General features: G+C 38.1%; 1 protein-coding gene across 3 annotated transcripts in view; it reads right to left on the reverse strand.

Moving 5' to 3' along the window:
• dachd (dachshund d) overlaps nt 1–16,931 on the reverse strand; it is a 148,550-nt gene that overhangs the window by 74,827 nt on the left and 56,792 nt on the right. For all 3 annotated transcript variants that reach the window (XM_036580157.1, XM_036580082.1, XM_036580003.1), the window contains exon 2: nt 5,605–5,720. In XM_036580157.1, the coding sequence (XP_036436050.1) occupies nt 5,605–5,720 (116 nt within the window). The remainder of the gene's footprint in view (nt 1–5,604; nt 5,721–16,931) is intronic.

Raw genomic sequence — 16,931 nt, forward strand, 5'->3', positions numbered from 1 at the left:
AACATTCTGTTCTTCCAGAATAAAATAAACATCATCCAATATCGGTTCAAAATATTGGTCAAATCTAATCCATCCGATGGTAATTTTTTTCTAAAACAATTATCTGTCATTAGCGATATGATTCCGATATTCTTGTGCATCCATACTGAGAACACAGTAACAAGGTGAAGACAAACAAGAAATGGATCTATTAAGCAGTAATAAGTTTTCATTATTCTTTTAGCAAGTGTGACTCAAAGACGCAGCCATTCAAAATGAGGAGTTCTACCTGCGCATGAGCTGAAGCTCTGCCGCATCACTGTGTGTATTGTGGTATTCGAAGCTTTGCTTTAGATTGAACCTCTGAGCATTAAAATAAGCAAACAAAGCTCTGATGTGAAAGATGGATTTAGTGTTAATGTGTAAGTTTTAAAAACTTGATGCAGATTTATAACCTTGTGTAACTTTTTTTTTGTGGTGCAATGGAAACTATTCTAGATATACTAAACTTGCATTGTAAAATACAGGTTTTAAATAATTTCAAAAAAATGTATGTTTATTGATAAGCTTGTCCCATTTTAACAATTTTTAAAAACTTTATTATCCAGGTCTAACAGAAACTGAAAAGAAAATGACGGATCTAGAGCACAACTTCAGACAAGAGTGCATACTTATGTGGCTTTCCAACGCTGGAGAGAGCTAAGGCAGTTGAAGGACATGAAGAGTGATGCCGACCTTGCTCTATATCTGCTAGACAGGTAATTATTTTGTATAGCACATCTGAAACTAACAAAGTGCAACAACCAAGCAACTATTTTAGCACTAGCAGTTAGGCTCTCTACCCTAACAGCACATGTCCATTTGTTTTAGAGGCAAGGCTTTGGAAAGAGCACTGAACTCCTGTTTTAAAACAGTAAGCTTTGCCAAAATCGATGACCCCTCCTTTAATTCATGGTCTCCTGCTGGTCTGTTTGTCTTTGTTAAATGATTTGACACTGCTAAGTCATTCTGGGTGAGTCTACAAAAAAAATTCAGGGTCTTAACAGCGTTTCAGAGAATTGTTTTGTATTGAGGCTTGTTTTGTGCTCATTTCCTGTAGCGCGTGTGCATTAGAGGGCTGACAGCCACATCTATGAAACACGGTACATGAATTACATTTCGAGTCGGTAGCTTAAGTAGCAGCAACAGAATATGTCATGAGTGCGGCGCGTCCATCCTGAGCAAATAATAGGATTTGGAGGGGCCTGTAATGCATCCGCTAGTGAAGCGCCTCTGGGAGTGAAGTCGCCGAGCAGCACATCCGCTCCAAAGGCCAAATGCCTCATGATTGTTTTAATAAAGCCAAAGTGAAGCGAATTAAGTTGTCCTTTCCCAAACCGGAGGGACACCGTTTTACGAATACGAGATACATATGTTAAGAAACGGTCATGTGTAGGGCACACTTACACACTAAGAAGGTGATTTGTCATTTTAAGAGGACATGCTCTTTGGCACAGATCCAGAAGCGCCTCCCTCCTTAGAAAGACAGTAAGAAGCAATGAGCCTGCCTGACCACAGCCAAGGGAGAAAAATACACTAAAAAGTACTATTCAGATGGGATTACTTTACTATAAGAAAGTGGGGTAATGCCAGTTTGCCACAGGACGTCAGCAATGTTTAAGAGCACTTCGCAGGGGATAAGAAATCTTGATATATATATGACAGGGATGGGAGTGGCAACTCGATTTATGCAATGCCTTCACTCTATAAAAGAGCAGAAAATATGTCAAAACACTGAATTTAGTCACTATTTTGTGAATGCACTCTGTCTTTAGCATTGTCATTAGCTTGTGAATTCACAGCCAACAGTTGACACTGTCGTATAAAGCCGTTGTATAAACTTTTTTTCTGCCATTTTTATGTTTGAATGTTCTTTGTTGTATATATCGGCTTGATTTTAGCCACAGAGAAAACAAGTAAAGGCTTCTTCGAGTGCTTCCATTCTTAGAAAGAGGAATTCCACCAATTTTTCAAAAATTCTACCTAATACAGTGGTTGAGATGTAAACAAAGTCATTCAGAGTGGTTTGGTGTGGCTCACTGTGGAGAAATTTACTGACTTCAATTTCTTTACATTGGTGATGATAAGAACCAGGGGATGTGATGTTTGTAACACAAATACAGCAATTTTATTTATTTATTTAAAACAACCAGTGAACCTGCATATGTCTTCTGAATTTTTAACAAAACGTAAAAAATGGTAAAATAGTGGTAAATTTGAAAAAAATAAGTTTTCTTTGGGAACTATTTTGCCTTAACACCCTGCATGAAACTCTCTGCCATGAATAGATTTAAACAATACATTTTAGACCAAAGTCTTGACCAAAATTCTGTCATGTAGCTTTTAGAGGCAGAATTAGAGCAGAATTCCCCTTTAAGAAACTCTTTACCATCATATCAATCTGCATACGATAACTATATTCTGAGGTTATTTCTATGTCTTGTTTTACACTAGGCAGGGTTGGAAGGGTTGCTTTACTACTCTGGTTACTATTCTGTTACAGATTAATAATTACCTGCTACTAATAACCTAAAATGCTATTGTAACCTATACCAGAGGATTACTACATTACAGTAATGTAATCTGATTACTTTCTGCTACTTTTGGATTACTTGTCTTTAATTAAAGACATATAATTAAATAAAGAAAAGAGAAAAATAATTTCAAAAAGACTTTTTAAACAAGAATTTAGCTTAACATGCTCCAAAAACGGCACTGTTTTATGAAACAGAATGATAGATTATAGATCACTTAAATGCTGTGCCTCACAGAAACACTTATCTCACAATTAGTGAAAAGGCCAAATGTAAGTGGACCAATGTATAGGAGTGTTTCAGACATAAATATGAGAAATCTGTGTAAGGGTATAATTTGAGTTTAGACATGTATACTCCAACCTTAAAGTTCAGAAATCAGAATCAGAAAGAAAGGGAAAAAAATGAGCGATTTCAATTGGATTTTTTTTTTTTTGGTACATCGAGACTAAAAGGACTTAAACACAGGGAAACAAGTTATAAATGTAGAATGATCCAGTACACTGGATCAAATGCAATATAGTTAAAAACTTATTGGTTATGACGCCAGAGTCAAAAGATCAATCTGGTAGAAATCTTCTTTTGAGACCCCTCACAATCATAAATACAGGTCAACCTAAAAACTCTAACTGGCCATCATTTGTGTTTCATCTGCTTCAAGGCCTGGCTCCTAGGGTTTCATACTGGTGAGTTGTGCTTGGATTTTGATGACGGTAATTTGTAGACGCTCCCTAATAGGCTCTCAGTGGTTTCAGCAGTTCACAGAAATCAATGTGTTCTACAAGTTCAAAGTGTATTAATTTAACACGAAAAGTAAGTGGGAGCTGATCGTCTTAGTAATAAATAATGATCATTCGCTCACATTAACATTTTGCTCCCATCATTCCAAAACTACTGAAGAAAGAAATCATACATGCGAAAATGAAACTAACTCTGCCGCTCAAAAGACTTCACTCTCTTTTCACATTTCAGTGTTAGTCAAAATCTAGCAGGTTAAAGTTATAAAAGGTTTGACTTACAAATCAAACTTTTTATAACCTTAACCTGCCAGATTTTAATTAAAAGTCTCACTAATTTGGCGTTTACTGCCAGATTAGTCTGCTGTAGAATCTGGTGATGTGGAAAATCAGGGTAAATGACTGATTCAGATATCTTCAGGAAACCGCTGCAGATCTCAGTTCTGACAATAAAGATTAAATACTTAGCAAAATTTCTATAGATTGTATTTTGATTATATGTAACACCATTGCATGTATTTTGTTACTACCCAACTCTGAAAGTAGGTGAAAGGTGCCAGAATCTTTACTGAAATGGGAACATCCAGCAAAAATAACTGGCCTGACGCATTTGCGTATTGCAACTAAAATCACTCAAAAATATTGCTAAAAATCACATTACCCTGCCTCTGAACAGTGCTTAAAATGAATTAAAACAAACAACATGCAAACAACATGAATAATACAGTGAATGAAATGGCAAATCGCTTAGCCTGGGGTGAGCGGCAGGTTTCCTCGTCTGATTTCTGACAAATTTGCTACATTTAGAGTTTCATGGGGGTGCGTTCTCTTTTTTTTTGCCTAATTCATGTTAAATGGAGTTGCCTGATCAATATTGAAGGGGGGCATGGTGTAAAACAGCAGGACCTGCTTTTAACAATCCGGCAGCAAGAAGAGCAGAGCATAACATGCGCTTCTGCAGAGGAGCATCTCCAGCACTAGTTTTATAGTGAAACTCCACGGTGCATTTCAAAGCATGCTGAAACAGCAAACATTTGGCACTTGCCTGTGGAACTCACTGAACGCGACCAATCAATGACGCGACACATGTTAGAACTGCTTCTGACAGTTCATAAAAAATGAATTAACGGTGTAATGACACATGCTGTAGTGCATGTGACATAGCCAGCTAAGCATATTAGCCACAGTTAGATCCTACATAGCCCTATCCCAAAGTTGCAGGGTACATCAAAGATAGGTTAGCAAGCAAAGTTAGTCAGTATCCAGTCCATGAATATGTTGGCATTAAGAACCTCAGTTTCTGTAAAAACGATGCTTTTCTGTTTTGTGACTGAAGTTTTGACCAAAATGTCAAGATCAGAGCCTCTGTCAAGATTTAAAGGCAGGGATGGATATCAAAGGTGACTTTTTTATGGATGTGGATGTGTAAGAGTGGACTGCTGGCCCCTCATCCTGTGTGCCGTGGCCCCTGAATTTCCTTTTCCAAATTAGACACTGATAGGCTGACCACGGTACAGATGGGCGCTGAGGTTTGCCCCAAATTGAAAGCCTAAAGACTACGTCTGGGCCATTGCAGAAGATGGCCTGTTCTGTTGTTGCCCCCAACAGTAAGTTATCTTTTACAAAGCATGGTTCTCTTGTATCGAAAGCAGAGGCAAGAGAAACGATCCGTCTACTCTGCAATACAAACAGAGGGCGCAAGAAATTCCATACGTAAAAAAAATCAACCAGATGATTTTTAGATTCAATAATTGCACATCGAGGTGCAAATGTGCGTTTAGCTTCTGAGCGATGAGTCAAATGAAGCCTAATGGCTGAGGTTTATTAAATACGGCAGGAAAAAAATAAATAAATAAATAAAACCAGAACCCGATATGCAAATTGGGCGACTTTCTTGTGCGCAACATCAAAGCTGCCACAATGAAAACCAGCCACAAATAGAACAAAAGCATTTGCTGTAATAAGACCTGCTGGAGGGGAACTAAAGGCACAAACGGTTGTTGTTGATTCTGGTGGCGATAAGCTTACTTTAACATCACAACCGCCTATGTACATATAGCAGCCGAGTGGATTTAATCGGGCTAATTAAAATCCACTCAAGGCGGAATGCGGCATCCAGTGAAATAATCTGGGAGAGGAGAACTCTTCAGTCCAATTTATTCTGTCTGTTGGGGGGGGGGCGGTGGTGTGGACGGTCAACTGCTGTGACTGGTAGTTTGGGTGCTGCTGTCAGTTTTAGCAGCGTGCCATTTAGCGGATGGGCAGTGGGGCTGCTGGGAGAGGAGCGGGTGGGGGTGGACTGCTGAGTATGTTACCTGTAGGGGGAATTATTCCTGGCGACATAAGGCCCGGCACAGAGTGGGGCATGATGTGAGGGTTCTCTGGCGATGTAACACTCTGCGTCCTCTTCGGAGGCCTCCCAGGTCTTGAGCTAAAACAAAAGTGAAGTGGAGTTGGAGGGGGGTGGGGGACATAGACAGAGGGGACGAACAGAGAGAGAAAGAGAGGTGAGAAAAGAGAGACGGGGAAAGGGACATGGCAAGAAGAGAGAGAAAGAGAGAGAAGGGATGGGGGGAGATGAGGTTAGTGTTAACATTCAGACCACTCCACAATGCAATTCCATTCCAAAGAGCTAACATGTACTGTAAATAAATTTCTTTTCAAGGACAGTTGCTTTCTGCAGCTCGACATAATAGACTTCCATAACTAATTAGATTACACGGTGAATTCATTTCCTTTATTGAAGATCAACCACTTTTTGATGCATAATTCATAGCCTGTACCTCGTTACCTGCTCCTCAGTATTAATATCCCCGCACTATTTGAATTGCCTCGTTTGCATATGCTAAAATCCGAGCATGCGGCTTTCGGCCTGGAAATTACATGTTAACTTGTTCTAATTATTGCAGTCAGGCCACTATTGATTTATGAGACTTTTAAGAGCCAAATATGTGTAGTTCTTGTAATGAATGATATTTTAAGGTTCTTCAGGAAATTAAAAGGCAATGGCTGCCTTAGGAAATGTTCTGCTTGCTTGATTTAATACGAGACTTAGCTGGAAGGTGGTGTGACAGAATGATTCAGACCTGTTGTACGTTCATGATGGAAACTTTTATTACTCCAAATGAGTGACCAAGATCACGCGATGATTAATGACAGAACACGCTCGGCCTGATGGAGAAAAAAGAAAATGCCCCTCCGAGCTGATTTTCAAGTGTATCTCGATCATTATGAGAGTGAATGCACCCGTGTGCACCTTCTTTAAAATAATGGCCATGTTTAAAGCTAGTGGAATTGCTGAGCTTCACTTATACCTTTTATATGTGTGTTCAAAATGCAAGTACTGTAGTATTACTTAAATACTTGCCTATAGGATGAGATGCTTTTGAATATTTGATTGACTCAGACAATTTCTGAATATGACCTACTCTGCTAAGGTGCTTCTTTTGTCTAGCAGTTTCTTTCAGTAAATCACTTAAACAAGTATTCAAACTGACATGGCCTTAATAAAAAAAAAAAAAACAATTTATGAAGGCCGATGCACCGTTCAAAGCTATGTTCTTTCTCCATGTTCCACCGCAGAGTTGCACAGCTTTACATAAGTTTTATCTGTGTACTGCATTAAGTCCCTTCATGTAACCTTCTATTTGTCCTCAAATATCATCTATAACCAAGGTGAACGACTAGTTAAAAGCAACAGTGAAATGTCAGGATCTTTCCACTACTGTTAAACTGAAGAATTACATTAATTATGATAGTGCCACTTTCGCTCATGCACCATTGAGGCATTTGATTTGTGATTTTCTTTGCTTTTCAGCCTGCTTATTAATACAATATCTTGCTACATTCTAATTTAAAACCAAATTTTGCAAATATATACAAATTAGTTACAGGGAATGATGTAAAAGCATATTAACTGGGTAGCAATACTGATATTTTTGGAGCAAAATATTATTACATCATTTCTAAAGCCATGTTCTTTTCTATGCTATGGCCTTTTTTTTCTTCACCTTCATAAAACAGCAATTCAGAGGTGACTGAATGAGGCCTTCATGGAGTCAAGGTCTGACTTCCAATACTTTTACCAGTGACTAAACAGACTCATTTACACAGGCAAGAGAAAGACACACTTTTCTGGAGACACACAAGGCCTTTTTAAGGCTCACTTATTCACATTCCACTGTACTCCATCATGCGCATCAGTTTTGCCCATTTAAAGACTGGGCAGATGAGCTGCATTTCATTGCATTTTATCATGTTTTATTCCTGACAGGCATGAAACTGAAACGGAAATTCTTCACTCTGCTCACTAAAACAAGGCGAGCCATAAACTCTGAGCCAGGGCCGCAGCCGTGCGAGTGAGCTCTTCATGATAGCACTGAGCCTTAGGCCATTCACAGCACTCTAAAAGCATTATACCACATCACCATTCGCCACAAAACAAAGGACAAGAGAAATACAGACTGCACAAGACCAATGCTTAACTTACTCATAGGGAGGTTTAGGCTTTGATTCAGACAGAGCAGCGCCGGAGAGAAAACTGTTGGTAAAATTTCACTGGAACTACCAGTCTTAATGCACTCCCTAATTGATGTATTTAAGGTCTGCCTATAGATGCATTCTTTTGTAGCAAGTACTGCAAGTTGGGCAAACTTTAGAGAACAATGGCAAAAATTTCATTCAACCTTTGTAGAGGACAATTTAGTGACTGAAAAAAATACAAAACAATAGAGTGCATTATTAATTTCAAAAGAATTACCTGTATGTCTGTGGAAAGTCACACTGCTACATCTGATTAAGTGTAGTTTTAGGTGCATGATTGGACTAATGTTAAGATGATGGCGGATTTGTCGGTACAACTGCATTTTAAGATGGAAACTCATTCTACATTACTTCTTTAGACTGAGAGCAGAAATGAGCATTCTGATTCATTTTGATATTCGAGTATCTTTAAGAATGAATAAATGCTACTCAGTTACTTGAATACTCAGTTAACCACATGGGGAAACCCACTCCCCCCACCCAAAAAAAACTTCTGTAGCACAAACACATAGCAGCAAACAGGGGAATACGTTTGAAAACTTGTCTTTTATTTAAAAATAGCCAAGACAAATCAGCAAGTCTTTACATCACATGAGTAATGGAAGCTGCCTCTTCGGATGAGCTAATGAGCTAACACTAGAGCTAACCAGTAAAATGTCGGATGCTGATATACACGTCATTGGACGGTGCACCAGCATGTTTGCATAAATACATACTTTCACTCTTTCTGGACCTAGTTAACATCAGCTAGAGTGGTTACCGAGATTGCTAAAAAGCCACGCTAGAGCCATTTACGCTATCTCTGCCTTTTCAGTGATCATAAATAGGGATACACAAAGGTACCATTAGACTTTCCAGTATTTTAATATTGAAATTACTATTCGGGTGTTCGTTACACCTACAGGTCTAGATTATTTTTGGCCAAAGTAATTTTTCCCCCTTTTTCAAAATTGTTCTGTCTTCCCAGTGGTTAAATGGATCTGTTCATGAATTCTTACAAATAATCCAGGCCACCATTGTAAATAACAATATGTTCTTAATGGCTTGCGTGGTTAAAGTCAAAATTAATCGAAATGCACATCCGTAATCCTTAAGGATGCATCCTGTACACTTACTCATGTTTCATAGTATCAAAGTATAGTATATTATTCATTCTATACATTATATGAGAAAATTGTCACATTATACATAAAAATCAGTACATTACATAAAATACATTTCACATTACATTACACAACATCTGTGTTAAATTGAGTTTTAGCCTGTAAATTATTGTAAGCAAATCTCTCCAAAATAGTAACTTCAGAAGAAATGGCGAAAACATTCTAATGGAAGTTAATGTAGAGATTTTATTCCAAATAATTTTGGAGCATTTTGATTGGTCCTTTCATCATGAAAGTTTCACTGCTGTTCTAATGATAAGGAAAAAATAATTTAAAAATATGGAGATTACTGTTGTTGTTGTCGTTTTGACAGTAATGGTATTACTTTGTCTTCTTGTGATGGAATGAACACCCAAACAGTATTTCAGCATTCAAATACTGACCCGTACTCTAGTACTCAAGTGCACATCCCTAGCTGAGAGAACTGGCAACAGTTGCTATGAAAGAACACATTCATGTCAAACCATGAATAGGATAAATATTTACCAATGGTTCTGTTCTAAGTCATTGACAGGTATCACACGTCTCTTTACTGTTTCATTTGCTCAAATGATACCAAACCTCTTGAGTTATGAATGTTAACGCAGGCCTAGGGATGAGCTTGCACTTCCTTTCTTAAAGCAAGGGGTGCTTTTAGAAATTCCTTTGTGTTTTTAATGTAGAGCCTTATCAGATTTCTGTCACCGGAGTAAGAAGACACTCCACACAGATGAGGCGTGGGCAACAAATGCAAGCTCCTCAGCCCAGAAGAAAAGTCCTGAAATGTAATTCCTGCTCCCACAGAAACACCTCTTTGATCTTCTGACGGAGACTGCAGACAGTTTTGCTGTCATCACTTTCAACGTACAGGGCTGAATTATTTATGAAAGACCTCAATAGAGGGCATGTGATGGTAAAAGCCCTTTTTTCCCCCCTCTCCCTCAACAACACAAAAAGCGGGAAAAACCTCAAATGGACAAAAATGTCACATCAACTTTAGCTCCAGCAAGAGCTCAGGACCAGAGAACAAAGGAGGCGTTTAGCCTGAGAGCAGTAGGACATGCTTGTGGAATATCACTCGCTGGATCCTTTACTGCTGATATACAATATATAGGAGTAAATGCACAGAGTAAAACAGTGCCAAGAAAGTATGCACCAATATGGAATTCATGGGCCGATATAATAACCAATAAACAGCACCATACTGTGGCCAAAACTGTGGCTGAAATCAACAACCAATAATTTGACTTTTCACATTGTAATTCATATGTGAAGGGCAGTGAGCGTAAGATGGGTTAAGTTAGCACACATTTTTATGTAGAGCATTTTACAACAGCAGGTTAATGTAAAATTAGTGGTGTTCCCAACTTGATGGGGAATCAAATCACAGTATTCCATCTGTGGAAGTTATCCACTACACTATCCATATAAAGGACTTTAAAAGAAAGGGAATTGCTGCCACTTTAGCATATGCATTGATGCATGCACGCCCTAAAATAGGCTGCTCAATTACTGGTTGTAACTATAGACTGTAATTCCAATATCAGACGATGATGATATGCATGGAAATAGGCAAAATTTTACTCCAAACATGTATCTGGCAATTGGTTAATTTATTAATTTTGTGTTGGCTAATCTGCAATTTATGCCCTCTTACTTTTAAAGATCACTTTATTTGATTCATGCTATTTAACTAGCCAAAAATGTTGGCTGTAAAAAATTGGAACTGGAAAAATTCATGATCAGAGCACTTACATTCTCCCATTTATTGGTGGATACTCTATTGACCAACAATATACCACACCTCAACAAACCATATCATGATTTTAATCCTATTATTATTCAGAGTGATATGATCTGACTGAGGAATTACGCTACTTGATGCACTTTTCTTCACTCACAGTTGTTTTCATTTGTAATGCATATTTTCAAGAACATGGCAGAAACAGTACTGCAACACAACATGTGCTCCAGCCTTGGCTGAGATCCTGTAACTGCTCAAGATTACTTAAAATTGTCCTTGTGCATTAAAATGGACACCATAACCTCTGTTCTCTGGTTTATTTCTACGGCCTCCGCATACAGTACAGACTGTGTATGCAACGAACAAAAGAGGAAGACTATTACAAATGAAGCAGACAATTTGTCAAGCTGTTGGCACTGAATCCTTAAATAGCCTGGCACAGAAAGTCCTGAAAAGTAGGCCATTTTAGCACAATGATGGTTCATCAGCTGCTCCTGTGACTGAGATACTGTACATCCTGTCTGCTGTGTTACTGTAACACTACTCCGCATCATCCAGGCTCAGTCATAACAGAGAAATATGTCTGTTATGTTTCACATTTGTTCACTGCATTCCTAGACAGTGGGAAAACAGACTAGCGCATGTAATGGGACAAAGGTCTACCTACAATGTGGCTGACATGCAGTAAGAAATATGGAACTTTCACAGAGAATCAGGGGTGGAAGATATCAGCAGAGTATACATTATTCACAGAAATTGGAAAATTAATCATTTATTATTTTTATTGGTCCAATACTGAAATTATGGTTGATAATTATAACTGCACATACTGAAGCATGTAGTTGTATGCAAAAGTTTGAACAGCCCTGGTCACATTACATGTTTTGTTGATTTTCAAAGTAAAAAATAAGTAACATCCTCTAAAGAGAACACGCTTAAATTAACACACTTAGCATTTTCCAGCAAATTTTAGTGCACAATGTGTGTTTATTAGTAGAGTTTAACATATGGGAAAAAATAAAACAAATGCAATGTGCCAAAACTTTTGAATAGGTCAAATTTTGTGTTTATTCATTTTTTTCATCATGTTTAACGGAGTAAATAAACAGTATTTGTGCATAAACATGTGCTGAAGTGTGTTCTCTGTAGAGGATGTGTTAATGTATTTTCATATTTTGCATTTCAACAAAACGTGTAATTTGACCAGGAATGCATAAACTTTTGCGTTTAAATAGATAGTCACAAGTCAAAAAGGTCTTCTGTTCTTTTTAAAGACTGTTTCATGAACAATTGAGCCCTTGCAAAATAAAAAAAATTAAAAAACAGTATATGTAACATTTTTTTGGGCTGTGTATGGCTTTGTTTGATGCCCTGCATTTAAAATACAGGTGTCTCTAAAATGCAAATAAGGCATAGCTTGGCTTTTTAATGTATAAGCTGTACAAAATAAAATAGAAAACAAAATAACTAATAATCCAAGAAAGGACAGAATGGTTAATAGATGTTTTTTTTTTTGAAGGGGGTCAATTGACTCACTAAAATGGACAGCATAGTGGATAAAGCTACTGTCCCCCACACAGAAGACTGGGGTTTGATTCCCCATTAAGGCAGCACGCCACAATAAGAGGTCCTGTGTAAAAATCTGTTAACCCCTTAAATGGCCAGGGTCAATTGCTGGGCCCAAAGTTTTATTACACACTTCTATAATATAAGAATAGCTCAGCAGTTTGCACTGAAGTCCCTGTAGTTACTGAATATTAAGCCTTAGTGTGTAATAAGCCTGGGATGTTAAGGGGTTAAGAATGGAAATGTTCACACTCAAAAAAATAACCAACAGGCTAGTAACATCAACAACTGAACTTTATGTTAAGGAAATAAAAATCTGTGTATAAATCTGGATAAACTGAATCTACTTCATTTAATTAAACGTAAATGTGTGGAATAACTGATTTAAATTAGTACAATGAGTTTCTTTGGGTGTAACTCCCAGGTCTGGTTCAGCTGTAAACTGAATCATTAATTCATCTTTAGAGATCTAAAATGTCTTTAGTTCACTGTACTCCATATATGAATTATAAGGGTGTAACAATGCATTGTTACACAGTAATATTACAAAACTGTGATAGTGTGCTTCACAACGATGGTGTAACAATACACAAAAAGTGAATTTTATTTTTTTTTTAGATTCAATATGATATGGTATATAGCAACAATAGTGGTGAGTGGCTGAAAATGTGCCTTATATATCAATGTATTAATGTTTCCATTTTGAGTTTTCTTTCACAGCATCTGGTTTATAAAAGTATAAAATTTGAATTAAAAGCTGTGCTTTATAATTTACCGGATTAACACTCTATTCATAGGCTAAAATATTAGCCTCAAGCTAAAACACTAGCCACAAATTAACATGCCAGTTATAATACAACACAATATGACACACTGTGATACAATTTGATACAGTACAATATGTTATATTGTTACATCCCTTGTGACAATGCATCACGGAGAATGGACATTGTATTAATTATGCCACTGAATGCATTTACAGTTGCATGTAAAAGTTTGAGCACCCCTGGTCAAATTACATGTTTTGTTGATTTTCTAAGTAACAAATAAGTTAACACAACCTCTACAGAGAACACACTTCTGCACATTTACTGTTTACTAAATGTAAAATATTGGGGGAAAAGAAAAAAACATGAAATGTGGCCTGTGCAAAAGTTATGGTGGTAATCAAATAGATAAGCAATGAGCAGAAAATGGCATAACTACATTTGTTCCCTGTAGAAGATGTGTTAACTTATTTTCATTTAGAAAATCAACAATACATGTAATGTGACCCGGGTGTTAAAATTTTTGCATGTGACCTCACATCGTTAGAACACCAAAGTTTGCAAATGATCAGCACCAACCAATGACGCACACCTCCTGCCTCCCAGCTCCAGCATTGTTAGTAAATGACATTTATAACATGACAGTTCTCATTTTTCATTTGACTTTTGTTCAAAATAGTGCAGCACTACTGAATCATGAACCTGATATCGTGAATCAAATTGTTTTGTGGATTATAAAACATATTTGCATTTTAAAACAAGTTATCACTCGCAAAAAAAGATCAGCTGTTGGTAATGTTAACTGCAACCTAAAGGTGTTAATTATCAGTTATCGTCATCTACCCAGAAATTCCATATCAGAGCATCCCTACACAAATAAACATGTTATATCATTTCCTAGGAGAGAGCTTGAAAAGAGAAGAGATGCAAGGCTCGTTTAGACCTGGTATTAAACTGTTAATGTCCACATCTGAAAAGCTATGATCAGGTAATGATCAGTTACTTCTCATGCATTTATACCTTGCATTAAAACTTCTCCCAAATGTGTCTTCACTGTCTACACTTTGACCTTTTTCCAACATTTCTCCAAATGTGCAAACTGTTAAAAGATTTTAGGAATTGAACTGATTTGTAAAATGGATGCAGCTACTTCACAACGTGGATCACATCTGACCACAAGCAGGTTTACATCAGTATTTCAAGTATTTAGATCTGACTGAGCTCCAAAAATAAAGGCTCATTTAATGCATTTAGATCCCAGGCAGACAGTATGAAAACTTAACCGAAAGCTCTGCTGGTATATGTTGTTTGCTTTGTAGCAAAAGTAATAACAGCAAATAATCAAATGCCACTCCTCTGTCTCTGTTTATGCTCCAGTCACTTATCCTATATTCCTGGCTCCAATTTAGGAACCCAAACAGTCAGCACTCGCCCCCCGGCTCCAAAGTGCCAAATATGTTACAAACGTAGGAATTCTCTTTTTTGTTTTGCAACCATGGTGAAAAGAAAATAGCGGTGAACTTTCCCTGAACCACGCTTCCTTTAATGGCCTTGGTCCATGTTGACCCAGGAGTTGGAACATGATCCTCCCAACCCCACCACACTGCAAAAGCAATCAGATTAGAAGCACACAATACACTCCGATTTCAATACCTCAATGCAATAAGCAGCAATAATTTAATACACCCTCTCATCTGTTTTTCCCCTTCCGTTTTTTCAAACAGGAAAGCTGATATGAGGGGAAATACTGTTCAGCTCTTACCAAAACACACAGCTTTCTTTTGCGTTTTCAGTCCTGTGTGATATACACATGGCGTGGCCTTCGTGTCAAGAATGGAACGAACTGTCAGGAGCTAAATACTAACATGCTGGTCGGCAGGAAGAAGTGTTTACTAAAAAATTTTGGAGTGCAAAATTGCGCAGCAAATAACAAATAACCTTTAACACGGCATGAAGATTGGTATCTAGTAAGTCTTGCGCTCACTTGTCTGATAGAGACATATTTTGACATCCCCAGGTGAAACGTTAACCTCCAGCGGGCGCTTGTTCAGCTCGAGTTTACCAAAAGAACACCCCACTTTGATTTGCCTCAAATGGAGCAATTAACCTTTCCCGCTTGCCTTTTGTTTGCCGTTTGGAAAAGGTAAAGATGAAGATATTTATTCCATTTACTCACAGTCTACCAAAACAAGCAGATGAATCATAGAGTCTCAGCCTCTGTAAATACAGCCTCTCCCAGAATCCCGCCAATCAGGCCTTATAAAATATTAACCCAATGTCATTGCCCTTTTCAAATCTCTCACCTAGAATTCCCTAATTGTTCCTTTTCTTTATCTCGCCCCAGCAGAGAGTAAATAAATTAACAAAATAGCTTTTATCGCCCCGAATAACCTTTTAACTGAGGGATTATCACCGGTTTATTTTTCATTTCTTTCCCAGCGATAGCAGCGCATGCCTCATTGATTACTTTGCTGAGGTGGTGACCAGCACAGAAAACAAGGTCTTATTGATAACACTGAAAAGCCTTCACTATAATAACAACCTGTATTCAGATTAGCCTTTCTAACTTTGCAATAGTTGCTGAATTTGTTTAGGTTAAATGGAAAGTAAAGCTTTTTAGCCACAGAAGTTTTTCCAACTGATGATTGTTATAGGGAGATGACAATATAGCATTGAAACGAAAAAGGGTTTTCCACATTGGGCATGTTCTAGCAGCAGCAAGCATGACCTAATATGCTTTTCTTTGCAACTGTCAAATAGCTCTTTAATAACACACTGACTCACGACACCACCTGCTCGTCTCCCAGGATGTTTTCAATGTAAATCGGAGGAAGGCAAAGCACCGGAATCTCCTATGTTACTTGACACTTTGGAAATACTTTGTAGCTATCGCGCTCCCTTCTCACCCCACCTGCAAGCAAATGAAAAGCTCACAAAAGAGGTCACTCTGTGCTACGTGCTGGCCCGCTTCTCTGCCACCACGGCATTCATCAATCCTAGCTTGGATCTGTGTTTTATCTCTGCCTTTATTTGCATTGAGCTGCTGTTGCTTTATCTCCATCAGTCCTCTCTCTCTCACACCTGTCACACAGCCCCCTCAGCCAGGTAGCTGGAGCTGCCTTATCAGATCCAGATAGATGGATTATGTGCGAGCACTTCATATAAAGCCCTCTTCGCTTTTTTTATTAGCAGGAACAGCTGCATCCGCTGGTAAACGGTGAACTTTTGTGAGGAACAATATATTAGATCAAATGTAGACAATCAAAGGCACCAGTTACCTTCAGCAGCAACAGTAACGACCCCCCTCTCCTCCTCCTCCTCCCCACCACCCTTTCATGTGCCTTGCCTTGCTATCCTTCAACAGTCCTGCACCGGTGTGTAACATTTACAGATAGAAAGAGCGAATGGTTATAAAAGTGCCCTTCCTGCTCCCTTTGTGTACTGCACGGTCTGATTAAAAAGTCATTGGGCAGGACCATCAGATTGCTGCCGCTGCAAAGGAACTCGCTACCCAGTCGTTTTCCTTCCTCTACCTTTATTTACACGACTGTTTCTATCGCGAAGCGCAGGCCACGCAGGCAGACGAGCGCACAATCGCAAATTAGTCTCTTTATCAGACCACTTAAGACAGATCTTGGCTGGAGAAAGACCTGAAAAAAGGAAAAAGATCTAAAGATAAAGCGCTGCTTACTTTAATGCAGCATTAAAAAAGGCCCAGCGCTGATCTCGTAATTGCGTTCCGTAATTGTAAAGCTTAAAATTGTTTTGTATCAGTTCTATTACCACTAATAATGAGGCAGCAGACTCTCCATATCCTGGGAATTGATGAAGAATGCCTAATTGGTTGACTTTTTTCCGTGCCTAATGGACGATTCTCTTAA

The sequence above is a fragment of the Colossoma macropomum genome, unplaced genomic scaffold (genome assembly GCF_904425465.1).
Source record: "Colossoma macropomum unplaced genomic scaffold, Colossoma_macropomum, whole genome shotgun sequence".
NCBI lineage: Eukaryota > Metazoa > Chordata > Actinopteri > Characiformes > Serrasalmidae > Colossoma > Colossoma macropomum.